This window comes from Sphaerulina musiva, assembly GCF_000320565.1.
Source record: "Sphaerulina musiva SO2202 unplaced genomic scaffold SEPMUscaffold_6, whole genome shotgun sequence".
Lineage (NCBI taxonomy): Eukaryota > Fungi > Ascomycota > Dothideomycetes > Mycosphaerellales > Mycosphaerellaceae > Sphaerulina > Sphaerulina musiva.
This window is the reverse complement of record NW_016017388.1, coordinates 1,296,314-1,309,218: the sequence shown is the minus strand read 5'-3', so window position 1 is coordinate 1,309,218 and position 12,905 is coordinate 1,296,314. Positions and strand designations below refer to the sequence as shown.

Genomic DNA, 12,905 nt, shown 5'->3' with positions numbered 1-12,905 from the left:
CGTCTCGAGCTATAGACTTCCAATAAGTAGGCAATAGCGGAAAGGCGGTATGGTGTTCATAGTGAACAAGAATGGAAGGAGGACACCACGTGGGTGGTGTAGACTTAGACTGGTGGCCGAGTGAACTTCTCGGATACAGCTTGGCGATCCTACAACGGTTTGCTAAAGCATATACTATGTGCAATATAGTAAGCGTAGTAGGGCGGCGTTATCAATTCAGCTTACGGTATGGAATACAGCCTGTGCACTGATATGCCAAGACCTAATATAGACACTAGAGGTGCTGCCTGTGTACTGATGTGCCAAGGCCTGGTATAGACGCCAGGGGTGCCAGGGGTGCCAGGGGTGCTGCCAAAGATTGCACGGTCAGGCACATCGCGCAGTTGCAGTAAGAGCAGATGAGATCGGAGCCTTTGCCGAGGTCGGTGTTCTCACTGGAGATAGGGTCAGCAGGCACGGCCGCCTAATGAGGCAGCAGCAGAGCATGCCTCTCATCCACTCAGAGGAGGGACGCGCGGTGCAGCTCCGCCACGTGCATACCGTGAGAGTGAGTGAGGGCCTAGCAAATAGCCAGTAGGGGGAGTGGCCAGACCCGAGTTCAGCTGTATGCGGTCAAGATGGTCCGTACCGCTGTGATGATTGAAAGCTTGATGTACGAGGAGGCACGAAAAGAGCACAGCGGTGCTGAGCGAGGGATTGGAAAGCTTGTTGCAAGTAACGAAGTCTTTCGTATTGTCTCGCCCGACTTAGTTTGTAATCATTCGAGGCTGCCCCCGGCAGGTTGCGCCCGGTCACGACAGATGAGCGAGATTGGGTGTGCGTCCGTCCCCTATTCCCGCGTCGTCCCTCTACTTGGGCTCAAATGGCGGGTAGCGCTGCCTCGCGATCTTCTTCATTCTGCCATTGGCCTCCTGAAGGGCAATGGCTCTGAGAACCTTCTCCCAGAACTCCTTTTCCGTCAAGCGCTTTCCGCTTCTCTCCATCGTATCTTGGTGCGTGACTGTGTGGCACACTCTATTAGAAGCGGAAGGAGCAAGGCCTGGTAGACAGCTGAAGAGCGTACCTGTCAGTGGTGCTGCGCACCTTGGATTTGGACAGCGCGGGCTGCTTGGGAATGCCTTGGTCTGGGTCTCGTGCTTTTGCACAATGTGGTTTGTGGCGTGATAGCAGCGCTGCGTATGCGGATGCAGTGATGTTTTGTTGAAGAATTTGGTGGAGGGCTGAGTGTTGTCGAAGTTGTGCTGATGAAGTTCCAACGGCTCGGACCTCCGCGTGATTCCAGTCACAGATCAAACAAGCAAATGGAGACACTGACTTCAGGTTGAATACAACAGCATTCCATACATCACTGGAAGCATCCCAATATCTCGAGATTGAATAGGAAGCCGCCCGAGCGAGATCTCCTTATGCTCCTACCAATCCCATCGTCGCTGGGAATATTGGCAGGACATCCAAAACTTGAGATCCAGTTGGACACGAGTCCGACGCAGCGCCATTGGCTCTCAACAGCCATGTTTGCATTGCAGTCTGGAAAGAAGCACGGACGCTGTTCGCGAAATGGGCGTCGTTGAATGAGCCTGATAGATGAAGTTCGAGGGGTGGGGTCCATTGTGGAGATTGTCCCACGCTGAACCTGGGGAGGATGGCTCTGAGGAGGATGGCCTTGCCGGCCAACTCACCAACGCCTAGGCGATTGCGCTTGTGGCCTCCCCTTAGTTGCGGAACCATGGCCTATTTCCTGCACCCAATTGTTGAGATTGTCTTTCTGCCGAGCGTGAAGAACGAAGCGGAACACAACACGATGCTGCTCAGTTGCCTGTACTCATGGCGCGAACCAAGTCTATGCTTCAGGCGTGGCGAGTCGGCTCTACGTTCTTCATCCCGCTCCAGTCTCAGCTCCAGCAGTTCACAAGCCTCAGCCAACGCGGGCGAATGTCCCAAACATGCCGTGAATATCTCCTTGTGCGACTGCTCAAACCACCTCTTCGCTCTTTCTCATCCACCACTGCTGCTTACAGCTTACCGCCAACACCGAACGGGGCAGTAGCAGTACGGGAGGTAAGGATTTTCCATGCTCAGTCTTTTCGTTCGACGCTCAAATACCGAGGGCGCTTGTCGATGTCGGAAGAATTCGAGTAGAGATCGAGGTAATTAACGACGTTATCGAAGAGCTAGGAGGTAAGGTGTGTAGGTACATGTAAGGTAGCGGGTAGTGTGTAAGCAACACGGAGACCTAAATAGTCCTGCATGCCAAGCCTCGGTCAGAAGCTTCATTGTCATCTCACTTCAACCTCACCTCACCCTTCTCGCCCGTGTCCTCTTCCTGCTCTCATTCCAGGTTACATTTGTCCATTGGTATATGTCTCTAGCACTAGGAATACTAGCGTACAATCGGCGCTTCCCTCAACATCCACTCAACGAGTCTCCCTGAACGGTCTGCGCAGCAGTATGCCCTCAAGCAGCATGGGCGCACCCGAGGAGCGGATGCAATCAAGAGCGGACTCGATAAACGCGGTGTCAACGTCTTCGAACCATCGGTCAAGTTGCTATAGGCCTGTTGGGAGCATTTGAGCCAGAGCCTCTGGTGATGGAGAGAAGAAAGCAGGACATGGTGCCGAGTTCTCGGCTTTTTCAATCCAGCTCCAACGTAACGACTTGAATGACAGTTACTACAGACAACTTCCATCATGCCGACCAGAGGTTACTTAGCAGATGCTCAGCTCACCGTCCAGGAGTCTGAGATAAGGGCCTAGTACCGTATTCGTCTGCAATCACGTGTGTCCGGGTGCAGCCATCTTAAAAAATATAAGTGAAAGAGATGACGCATCCCATCGACGCTACTGGACAGTCTTCCAGGTGTATAGTCATGCAATCCATCACCGGGCGTAGAGCAGGCACCGAGGCCGAAGACGATCACGCCACACTCATTTCGTTCATTCCACTGATATTGGTAGCGCCTGACGCGTGCTTGCCGAAAATATACTGCCCATCATCACATTCAAGACTCTTTCTGCTACCTCCTTCACCTGCTCAAGTACCAATTCCAACTATCTGACCCAGTCCTGACGAATGAAGGCCAAAGAGGTTTTCCCCTGGAACGACTGCCTTTTTTGTATTATCTCTTGACCAATCTAGAAACACTCGCTCCAAACTGCGCAGGCATTCTAGCTCTTTATTGCTGAGACCCTAATAACGAGTATTGTGGCAGTTTGCTCTTGGTCGAGAGCCTCGCAACTTGGCGAGTTCATCAAGCTTTGTAATGATCCAGTCCCCAAGGCGTTTAGGATGGATCCTGCAAGCAGACAGGATATTACCAATCCCAAGACAGACGCCAAACGCAGAAGCTACACCATGAGGCAAGCAACCAAATTCAAAGACCAGCCAGACACCCCACGGCTGTTCCTCTGTGCAGGTCAATTTCGGACAATCGTCAATGCACCAGACGACTGTCACCGAGGTGAGGTTACTCCTCCTTCACCTCCACCTTCGCCTCCTTCGCCTCCACCTTCTCCCCGGCATCTTCGACAGCCTCGGCGACATCTTTGACAGCCTCAGCGACTATAGCCCGCAGTCAGTGGCATGGTCGGCGGATCGAAGGAAATACTTACCAGCGACCTTCTTCTTGCTTGGGCGGCCCCGCTTGGCCTTGGCGGCCTCTCCGCTCCCATTGCAGCTTGGCTTCCGCTTGCTGCCCGTGGCTGCTAGCTTGATCTTGAGAGAGCCCGAAGGGCTCTTATCTCCCATAATCTCGCGCTTGGCGCCGGCTTTCGCCAGTTTTCTGTGGATTTTCCAGATCGAGACTTTCATGGAGTCGACCGACGTGGAGCCATAGTGGGTGGTGGCAGTCTCCCAATCGATGACGGAGGACTATATGTGGGTCAGTACCGCTTGTGGTGAAGCTGGAGGAAAGGAACAAGTTACGGCGTCCGCGGTGGTGTTCAGGTAGACGGCGAGAATGCGATCTTTCTCCCCTTCGGACAACGCGGTTTTGGCGACGCGGTAGTCGTAGAGCGGCATCTTGAGTGTGGTGCTGGTGGTGATGATGGTCTGGGTATGTGTGGGGGGGAAGGGGGTGGCGAGGCGTAGAAGTCGTTTTTGTTTGTGGAAGAAAAGGAGAGGGAAAGGAAAGGCAGCAAGTGCTGAAATAAATGCACTAGTGCGCCACGTGAGACCTTTCGGAGTGACTGTTCAGCGACCAGGCAAGCAGTGACGATTTCCTTGGAAATTCAATTTCTGGCGCGTTGCAAACGGCACATGGAAGCAGCACCGGCCTCCTACTCTCCCAGGTCATCTGGACTTACTTGCGCTACAGCATGTGCAACTCTGGCAAAGGACGCATCTTGAAGCCAACCAGAGAACTCCTCGCCACAAGCGCCACTACCCCCGATCTGCGTTCGATCGTTCGACCTACACTCTTCACTACTCGACAGATGCGAACATGGTGCATGTCAGCAGAGTTAGCATGCGGCGGCTCGTAGTCGTAGGCATTGCCCAGTGTGCAGCGCAGACGGACTACCCACTTGCACCCTCTTCAGACCTTTTGTCTCAGTTCCGAGCTCTCGTTCGAGCCACAGCGTACAAGGACGAGACATTCTGCTTATGTTGGTATGCCCCCGAAGAGCTTCTACTCTGCGTTACTTGTTTCCTGCGCTCCAGCAGAACTACACTCAATGGCGCGCCTACCATCAGAAAAAGGAAAGCGCGCTACACTACTTATTTGTCTAGCACGAGCGCGCTGTGTGCCAGCTCAATCCCTCTCATAGTCAAGCGCAACTTGCGTTTTCTGGATTCCACTCCGCTCGGGAACCCGCCCACAACAGCCGCGGCATATCGTAGCGATATCTTCGCGGAAACGTGGTGACGATAGCGTACAAGAGTGATGTAGCAGTAGACAAGCAACAGGGAAAAACAGGGAGTCGATGCCCCCAGTAAGAAAAGGTAGATCTATCGTGGACAACGCAGTGGCTATACAGTGGGGATAATAGCGGAGGAATGCGTGTTGCTTGACTATAGTACACAGTCTCCTTCCCTTTCCAACACTACTACCTCTTAGTAAGCCTACGTTTCTCCCTCGGCTAGAGACATGGAGCATAAAGAAGAAGAAGAAGAAGAAGAAGAAGAAGAAGAAGAAGAAGAAGAAGAAGATCGATCGATCGATCGATCGATTCCACGATCTTGATATGTATGCATAACAAGCACAGATATTTGCGACGAACCTCTCTCTCTGCCTTCATCAAGTTAAAAAGAAAGAGAAACATACCAACCGAGCAAGAAATCGAGCGAGCAAGCAGTGATTTCGAATTGCTGTCTGCTTGCTTGCTTTTCGAGAAAGATTTTGATGGAACACATCGTCTGGTACCACCACACGGCAAAGAAAAAGGAAAAGAAAAACAGAAAGAAAAGCCGAATATGGACGGGTAGGTAGTATGTTATGATCATCATCAAAGGAGAGGGGAAAACAACACTACCTACGATAAGAATGGCAGAAAAGAGAGAAAAATAGAAAAACAACTCCCCAAAATCGGTGAGAAAATGGGGGTAGAAGTAGAAGCAGAAGTGGAAGAAGTGGAGGTAGGTAAGGTAGCTGAATTCGAATAGAAGAAGAAGAGCAGACACACCTTCGGTTTGCCTTGATGAAAGGCCTGCCGACAAGACTTGATGCTACTATACAGGTAAGGTACCCTTCATGCCCCACAGCGGCAGCAGCAGCAGCAGCAGCATCCACCACCCACCTATCCACACACTACTTACTTACTCACTACAGTATCTTATTCTGAAAACAATGCCCCAAAATCGCCCATGATGCAATTTCCTCTTCTTCCCATTTCAGTCCAGTCGAACAGGAGAAGAATAACACCTCTCCTTGTCCGTGTTCTTCTTGCTTCTTCTCCTTTTCACTCATATGTACAAATACGACATTTTCTCGAAAAGAAAAAAAGTTCTCCTTGCATCAATTCAGCCCTTTCGAATTCCACACACACACTCAGAAGGTTGCGCAGCCTCTCTCGCTGGCGATCTATAAAGAAAAGCATACTGTGCTTCCTGTTTTGCCATCTTTCATGTCCATGTCACATGATGCCACTCCCAACACTCCGAACACAACTCATCACCCCCAACGTCGTTTGGTCCTGTCAGGAGGATCGAAAGAAACTTCGGACGGACTCCTCTTCATCTCCAGAACCACGACGACTCCCTTCTCTCGGCCATTCCCAGGGCGTGGGCCTCTCCTTCCTTGCCTGTTTCCAAAATGGCTGGGAAGTCCCACAGCCTTCATGTCACCTGGCAAAAACCTTGACAACGCCATCCCCTCCCGCGCTAATCACAAGTCTTCCATCTTGACTCCAACACACATCACAGACGCCTTCACCGCGCATAGCCCGATGATTCGTGATATCTTGCGTGCAAATTCGTTTTTCGAGGGACCAGAATCTGATAGATGCATCGTGACCCGCGGATACAGCTTCGCGGCCATCTTTACTGAGTGAGAGGGCCGAAATGGCGGAGGGATGCGCGAGCATGGTGTAGGTGCATTGCCCTGGAAACATAACATGTTAGTAAAACCACGGGGATGGGCAGGCAAAGGGGCTGTGTTGGAGCGTGACGTACCGCTATTGGCGTCGAAGAACCGTACAAATCGGTCTTCATGTCCGGTGATTACTACTCCCTCTAATCCTTCTCTTCCACCAGTGGCACCACCACCTACTTCTTCCGAGTCAAGACCACGAGTAGCAGCATCTAGTGCTCCGCCACTGTGCTGTTCAAGACTTGAGCTGGTGGCAACTACGGCATTGATGCTCGTGTTGGGCGTGCCATCGTATGTCTCGCCGGATGCCATGCCAATGATCTCTTCTCCCGTCCGAGTATCAAAGATAAGGACCGAAGAATCAGTGTAGCTGACCACGAACGTTTCTCCCGAGGGAGAGAGCGGGCAAATACTCGTGGGGCTAGCCTCGTGATCGCCGGGCCGGTTGATTGAGTGCACAAGAGTATAGCTGAAAGGCGTGGTGCTCGCCACACTGGGCTGAGGACTCGTTGGATAGTTGCTGCCACTCGTCACGCTGTGCCTTCGTGACCCACCAACACCTCTTCGGCTTCCAGTAGCAGGCGAGGCCGATTGAGGAGGAGCGCTCACGGCCCACACTTTTACAGTGCCGTCTGCTGAGCCAGAAACGAGTAGTAACCTGTCGGGACCCCCAAAGTTGCCTGATTGTGGCCCAAAGACAACGCCAACGGAAGCAGGGAGCACACAAACAGCCCAGACCGCATCAGTGTGTCCTTCGAGGGTAGCTTTAGGATCGACTCGCCCTCTTTCCCACACACGAACTGTGGCATCTTGGCCACCAGAGAAGATCCAGCCTTCACCAGGAGCTCGTCCACCGGTACTGAAGCCGGTACTTGCTGGCGGAGCAGCAAGAGAGGTCACCACTCCTTCGTGACCTCTATGTGTGAAGATTGCCTGAATATCCAGACTAGAATCCTTGTTTCCAGGGTTGTAGTTCTGATATGTTGCGGGTACGATCCAGCGTTTTATGGTGCCATCGTCGCCCGCAGTACAGACTTCGGGCTCGCTAGGACTTCCACCGCCGCTGAAGATGACGCTTCTTACCACATCAAGATGCCCGCGAAGCTCAAATTTGACTTTGAACTGTGTCGGATCGCTTTCGAGCGCATGGGCCAGCTCATCGATCTGGTTCTTGCCTTGCGAGCTCCGCCTCCTGCCCACACTTTGAGAGCCCGAGCTCTTCCGTCTGCTATGTAAGCCTGTACGGGGAGGAGATTTGGCTGACAGCTGTGAGTGACTCGCAGCGCTGGGAAACAAGTCTGTGTCCGGTCTTCGCGGTGGCAGTACATCCGCAGACGGTGCGTCAGTCTGTGATGCGGGCTCTTCATCGAATGTCCAGCCGTCGGCTTCGGCTTGTTGCCGCGCGGGCCTCTGCTGTAATTGCTGAGATTCGTTTGCCCGCACTTCTCGCCCTTCTCGATCAAACGTGTGTGTAATGTTTTCGACTTGCTCTTCATACTGTACAGAAGCTTGGGGGGTCTGCTGCTGCTGCTGTTGCTGCAATAGCTCAACGGGCTGCTGAGCATGATTCGTGTACTCGGTATATGCCATACCGCGCGAGTCCGCTCTTTGTACTGCGGGTTGTACTATACTACTCGGTACTTGTGAAGGCTGATGGTTCGGGAGCTGTTGTTGTTGAGGCAGTATTTGTCCTTGAGCTCGGCCGTTGCGATATCCTTGCCGTGCCTGGTCACCATACTGGAGATCGTATATGTCTTGTAACGAATGGGGCGCATCGGGCAGCCCGCTAATGTTGCCGTTTGGTAGCATTTGCGGTGGTGGAGGGTGTTGCGGCGGCGTAAGCAGATATTGAATCTCCTTCATGCAATTTTTGAGATACTTTGTCGTCTGATCGAGGTATTCTTCGCGAGCCTTTTCGCTCGAGTCGTGCTGCTCGCTCGTCTCCAGGAAAGAGTTGTGAGGCGCAAAGTCCGCTACGTCGCTGGTTAGCACATACTTCTTCTGCTCACCCATCCACGTCTCGGCAGTATTACACGCACGCTTTTCCTGCTTCTGCCCATTCTTTCCGCCACCTTCCTCTTTCTTGCCCTTGGGCACGTCGTCTGTCGCAGCTGTGGGTTCTGGCATCACTGCCGCTGAGATGCCGTTCGGAGCCAGCTTCTGCGCGCGCTCGTGCTTCAGGGCCATTTCCAACATGCGCACTTGCCGCTCCAGCTGCTCGTTGATACGTTTTGCCTGGCGGGACTCTCCCTCCTGTTTCGCAATCTTGGCCTTCATCTCGGCGCGCTCGATGTCCCAGGCATTGCGCGCTCGCTCGTGGTTATGCCATTCGATCTGCAGGAAGCGCATGACACCTGTCATGTATCTCGTGTTAGCAGGCGACTCCCCAGCGCGTGCTCGCTCTCTCGTGCTCCCATGGTGAATGGTATGACATGGTATAGTATGGCTGGCGGTGACTGACCCTGCAACGTGTATTCGGTGCCTTGCGGCCCATGGTGTTCGGCTCCTCCGCCGCCGTGATTCCCAAGCCCGCCTTGCTGCTGGTATGCCATGGTGACAGCAGCAGCTGGCGGCCTGTATTACGGGCGGCCGTCTCTAGCGAAGTGACGTCCGTGGAGTAGTAGTATGCGGCGGGAACATTGAAACCGCGGCGTCGGCGTCGGGAGAGGAGCGAGGCGGAGCGGAACCACCTTACAGCTCGGTCTGCTTCTCTTCCCTTGTGGTCACTGTTTCTTCTGCTGGCGCTTCCTTTCCCCCGGCTGCCTTCTTCACGATCGGATCGAGCGAGGCGTGTTGGAGTCTGTTTGTATCATAGCAGTCTACCACTGAGCGGCAACGACATAGCACAAGACATGATCATGGTAGCAGGACAACAGCCCCGTGAACCAGCGCGTGCTTGCAAGTGCTGTTGACCTTTTTGGGACTAGCTCTGTGCCAAGCCTTCTTGGATCCGCTGCAGCGACAACTTGCTGGACGGTGGACGGTGGACGGTGGACCTGCGTATCAACGCACACCTCCCGCTCCCTTCTTCCCACCTCACCCAACATCAACAGAAACGGTCCAGCCACACATTCGCGTGACAGGCGTTGTCTATACAAATGTTGAACAGGACCTGCTTCCGGGTCATGAAACTCAAGAATGAACAATATGGCCATCGACGCAATTGAGAACGGGGCATCCAATCAATGATGGGAAGCTCGAGGAGACGAGGAGGTTACTCGTGCTCGTCAACTTCGGCAGCAGTAGACTGCGCCAGTGTCTAGTTTACTCCAGCGCTGAATAATCGCCTGATTGGCGAATCAATACTTCCCAACGAAGCTCAAGTCCGTTCAGTACATTTCTCTCGAGACTTCGGTCTGTGCGAAAGATGAATCTTCAACTGAGCCGGTCGTACGCGGATCAATGCCGCCAGGGCGAAGACAACACGTAAGCAATAGCCTGCCTATAGTTCTTGGGCGCCGATACACTCTCCGAGTCGCGATAGTAACAACTCTGGATAGTAACAACTTGCCATGCCAATAGTAGCCCGACTCGCTTGGCAGGCTCCTTGTAGAAACGACCAGAGAACCCAGTGGAAGCATGGAGCGCTACAACTCCCATCCAAAAGACCGAAAAGCTCAACGATGAATATCTCATCGAAGGTCTCCCCACCAGCCAGGATCTTTGGGTTCATTCATCTCCATAACATGCTTGAAGCTTTCACGTTCATGCTTCCGCCCGCTTCTTGCTATCCGGCTGTTTCGCCGTCTTGAAACGCTCTGACCCACCCGTGACGAACGCAGGCACAAAGGATGTGCCTGTATCAAGAGAAGCGAACCAAGTTGAAGGTTGTACAGTGGTTCCTCGAAGCGGGCATGAGCATGTCTATTGATCTGGTTGTTTGGTGGCGTCTTTGAAGTCGGAACTTCTGAGCTTGTTAGTGGTTTCGATCTTTCACGCCAGCAAGATTGAGTGACGGGAATTGATGATCATTAAGTGCAAGCACAATCGGCTTTCATTGTAGTTAGTTTGCAGAACAAGAATTAGGTGGTTGGTTTATCAGCGTGGTATTGTCCGGGACATAGCCTGTGAGGTGAGCGTTGCATCCGAACGGAGATTCGAGATTCCACATGTTGACGACGAGAACGGACGTGGGATGAGCTAGAGTCAGCCTGTGGACGTATGGGCTGACTGGTCGCCGAAAAGAGACTTTGCTGATTGCGATGGCAGTGTAGTATCCGTGTCTGTCAAGGCAGCGTGACACCTGCACACATGTCCACAACAAGCACTTTGGAGATGCTCGGTTTGCCGCGCCGTCCGACTTCCACGGCAATATCCCAGTTGATCTTCAAACTCTGATGGATATGCTGCCGGGCTCAGCTCTACTCCAGTTTGCGCGAATGACCGGTTGGTACTTCACAGGCCAAATCAAGGTGTTGCTCCTTTGGATGTGGATCGTAGATGGCGCATTGGTTTCGTGGGCCACGTTTTCGATTGGATCGCGCTCCATCCGAGCTGGGTTCCTTGCACTATGCTCTATGGCCAACTTCGAGTCGTGATTCCTGGGTTGAAGCGTCTTACTATGCACGCGTCATGGCCATTAGGTGTAGGTGTCTCGTGAGGGTGTAGTAATGCCAGATTTCCGTCGGGTGCAATGCGGTTATGCGACAAGTGAGCTCTCATTTCATCAAAAAGTCAGGTATATCAGCTGTTCCCATGTGATTTGTCCATCATGCTTATGTTAGGCTCATTCTGGCAACCGTGTTTCAGAAGCACTGGACTGGTTCGTAGGTAGGTACCTGACCATGCTCAGGCACGACCGCGCTGTGATGCACGGGTTTATTGCTCTTTCGAGCGACCGTGCACTAGGTGGCCTGGGTCTTGGGAATCTCAGCAGTTGTGCATGGCTGTTCAAGCAACTAGATACTCCGCTGGGAATCTCGCAATAACAGTAATTGATATCGATTTGTGGGGATGTGCCATCGCTGATGGAGTGAAGGTGTTTTCTTCATTAATCGAGGTCGAATCATCGACGCTACACACCACTATACTATAAGTGCCGCGCAAACGGCCAGAGAAAGGCACTTTCGGATAGCCATACACTCGGGTCGTGGCGTTATTAAGGTATGCTCGGAGATATCGTGTCGCTGCTAAGCACCCATGGACTTTTACTCTGCCCGTTGAATGGGTAAGGCAGGTCTGTCAGTCTACATGTGCTTGCACGATCGTGAAAACTTCGGCAAGACATCGTATCATGCCCGATCATCACATCCAGAGTAATATGGCATACGCGGGTCTCATACAGTAGTTGATCTAGTATTTTAGACCGTACAACCACACCAATTCGTGCGAGCTGTTTGCAGAGTATCCTCCGAATGCGTGATAACAGGCGCCAGAAACTGAATCATGGCTGTACTATACCCATCGTCGTGGCAACAAATATTCTTCCTCTTTCGAATCAACATGCATTCGTCGAACTTCCCAAGACCTAGGAGGTAGGACGGGACTATTAAGCACGCCAGATCTTGTTCGGCGCTCTCTCCAGCAGCCATAGTTCATGGCACCAAGTGAGCACAAATTCCATAAGCGTGAACACTGAATCGCTTGGACCGCTGCAGGCCATCAGCCCGTCGAGCTTGCAATTAGTGATGAATCGGCCTTCTAGGAGGTAAGAGCAAAAGAACCCGGAGGCGCTCGATCTTGGTAAATATCGGATATGCATGTGTTTGCCAGAATGGCGTAGACTGTTACTGCGACTCAGATGCCTGGGCTAGCATTGCAGCCACCCGCAGGCCACCGCTGAGCCGTATGCAAGAGAGGCCTTTGCGATTAAATCGAGCACTACTCTAGATCGAAGCATCGAGTCGAACACGGTGGGAGGTCTTATCACAGCCTGTAGGGAGGGTACATGTAGTATAGATGGGGGGTAAAGGTGTGTGTTCACTACTGTTCACACTGGTTCTCACGCTGTTTGGAGGGAATGGTGAAACACGCGCTTCATGGGTCCGTCGATCATACAGGCACATCTGCAAGGGCGCCTCGGGCCTAGCTATCATGCAGAGAAGTCACCCACGAGCGTTGAGAGCGATTTCACATTCACACCAGTGAAGTTTTTGCAGTAGAACTGCTGGCTGCTGTTGGCCCTGATGAGCCACAACCAGCTAACCGTTCTATGGAGCGACCGCTGACGGTGGGCAACTCATTTCACCGTCGGCGCGCTGGGACCGGGCAGCGGTCGCTTGTGGTGGACTTGGTGGTACAGAATCCCAGTTGTCAGCGCCACGCGATCTGTGCGATTCTGCCGGCTGGTGCAACGACTCGTGGGCCATCGGAGCAGGGAGTGAATGGGCGGATCTGGTGCCAGCAGGTCTCGACTGAGCGGACTAGTCTCCAAGTCCCAATC

General features: G+C 52.8%; 3 protein-coding genes across 3 annotated transcripts; 1 reads left to right on the top strand and 2 right to left on the bottom strand.

Annotated features, from left to right (window-relative positions):
- The first annotated feature begins 201 nt into the window (after nucleotides 1–201).
- SEPMUDRAFT_126432 (uncharacterized protein) lies at nucleotides 202–2,093 on the top strand. Its single transcript, XM_016902068.1, has 2 exons — nucleotides 202–1,000; nucleotides 1,064–2,093. The coding sequence occupies exons 1-2, from the start codon at nucleotides 618–620 to the stop codon at nucleotides 1,191–1,193; spliced, it is 513 nt and encodes a 170-aa protein (XP_016760218.1). The 5' UTR covers nucleotides 202–617; the 3' UTR covers nucleotides 1,194–2,093.
- Nucleotides 2,094–3,463: 1,370 nt separating this feature from the next.
- On the bottom strand, nucleotides 3,464–4,017 carry SEPMUDRAFT_118043 (uncharacterized protein; the record flags this gene model as incomplete). Its single annotated transcript, XM_016901397.1, has 3 exons — nucleotides 3,464–3,558; nucleotides 3,609–3,867; nucleotides 3,922–4,017. 3 exons carry the CDS (start codon nucleotides 4,015–4,017, stop codon nucleotides 3,464–3,466), a joined length of 450 nt encoding a protein of 149 aa, XP_016760217.1.
- A 1,601-nt stretch (nucleotides 4,018–5,618) lies between these two features.
- On the bottom strand, nucleotides 5,619–9,358 carry SEPMUDRAFT_149869 (WD40 repeat-like protein). Its single transcript, XM_016905822.1, has 4 exons — nucleotides 8,985–9,358; nucleotides 8,563–8,877; nucleotides 6,607–8,496; nucleotides 5,619–6,535 (listed from the first exon to the last, which is right to left on the bottom strand). The coding sequence occupies exons 1-4, from the start codon at nucleotides 9,073–9,075 to the stop codon at nucleotides 6,276–6,278; spliced, it is 2,556 nt and encodes an 851-aa protein (XP_016760216.1). The 5' UTR covers nucleotides 9,076–9,358; the 3' UTR covers nucleotides 5,619–6,275.
- Nucleotides 9,359–12,905: the final 3,547 nt, after the last annotated feature.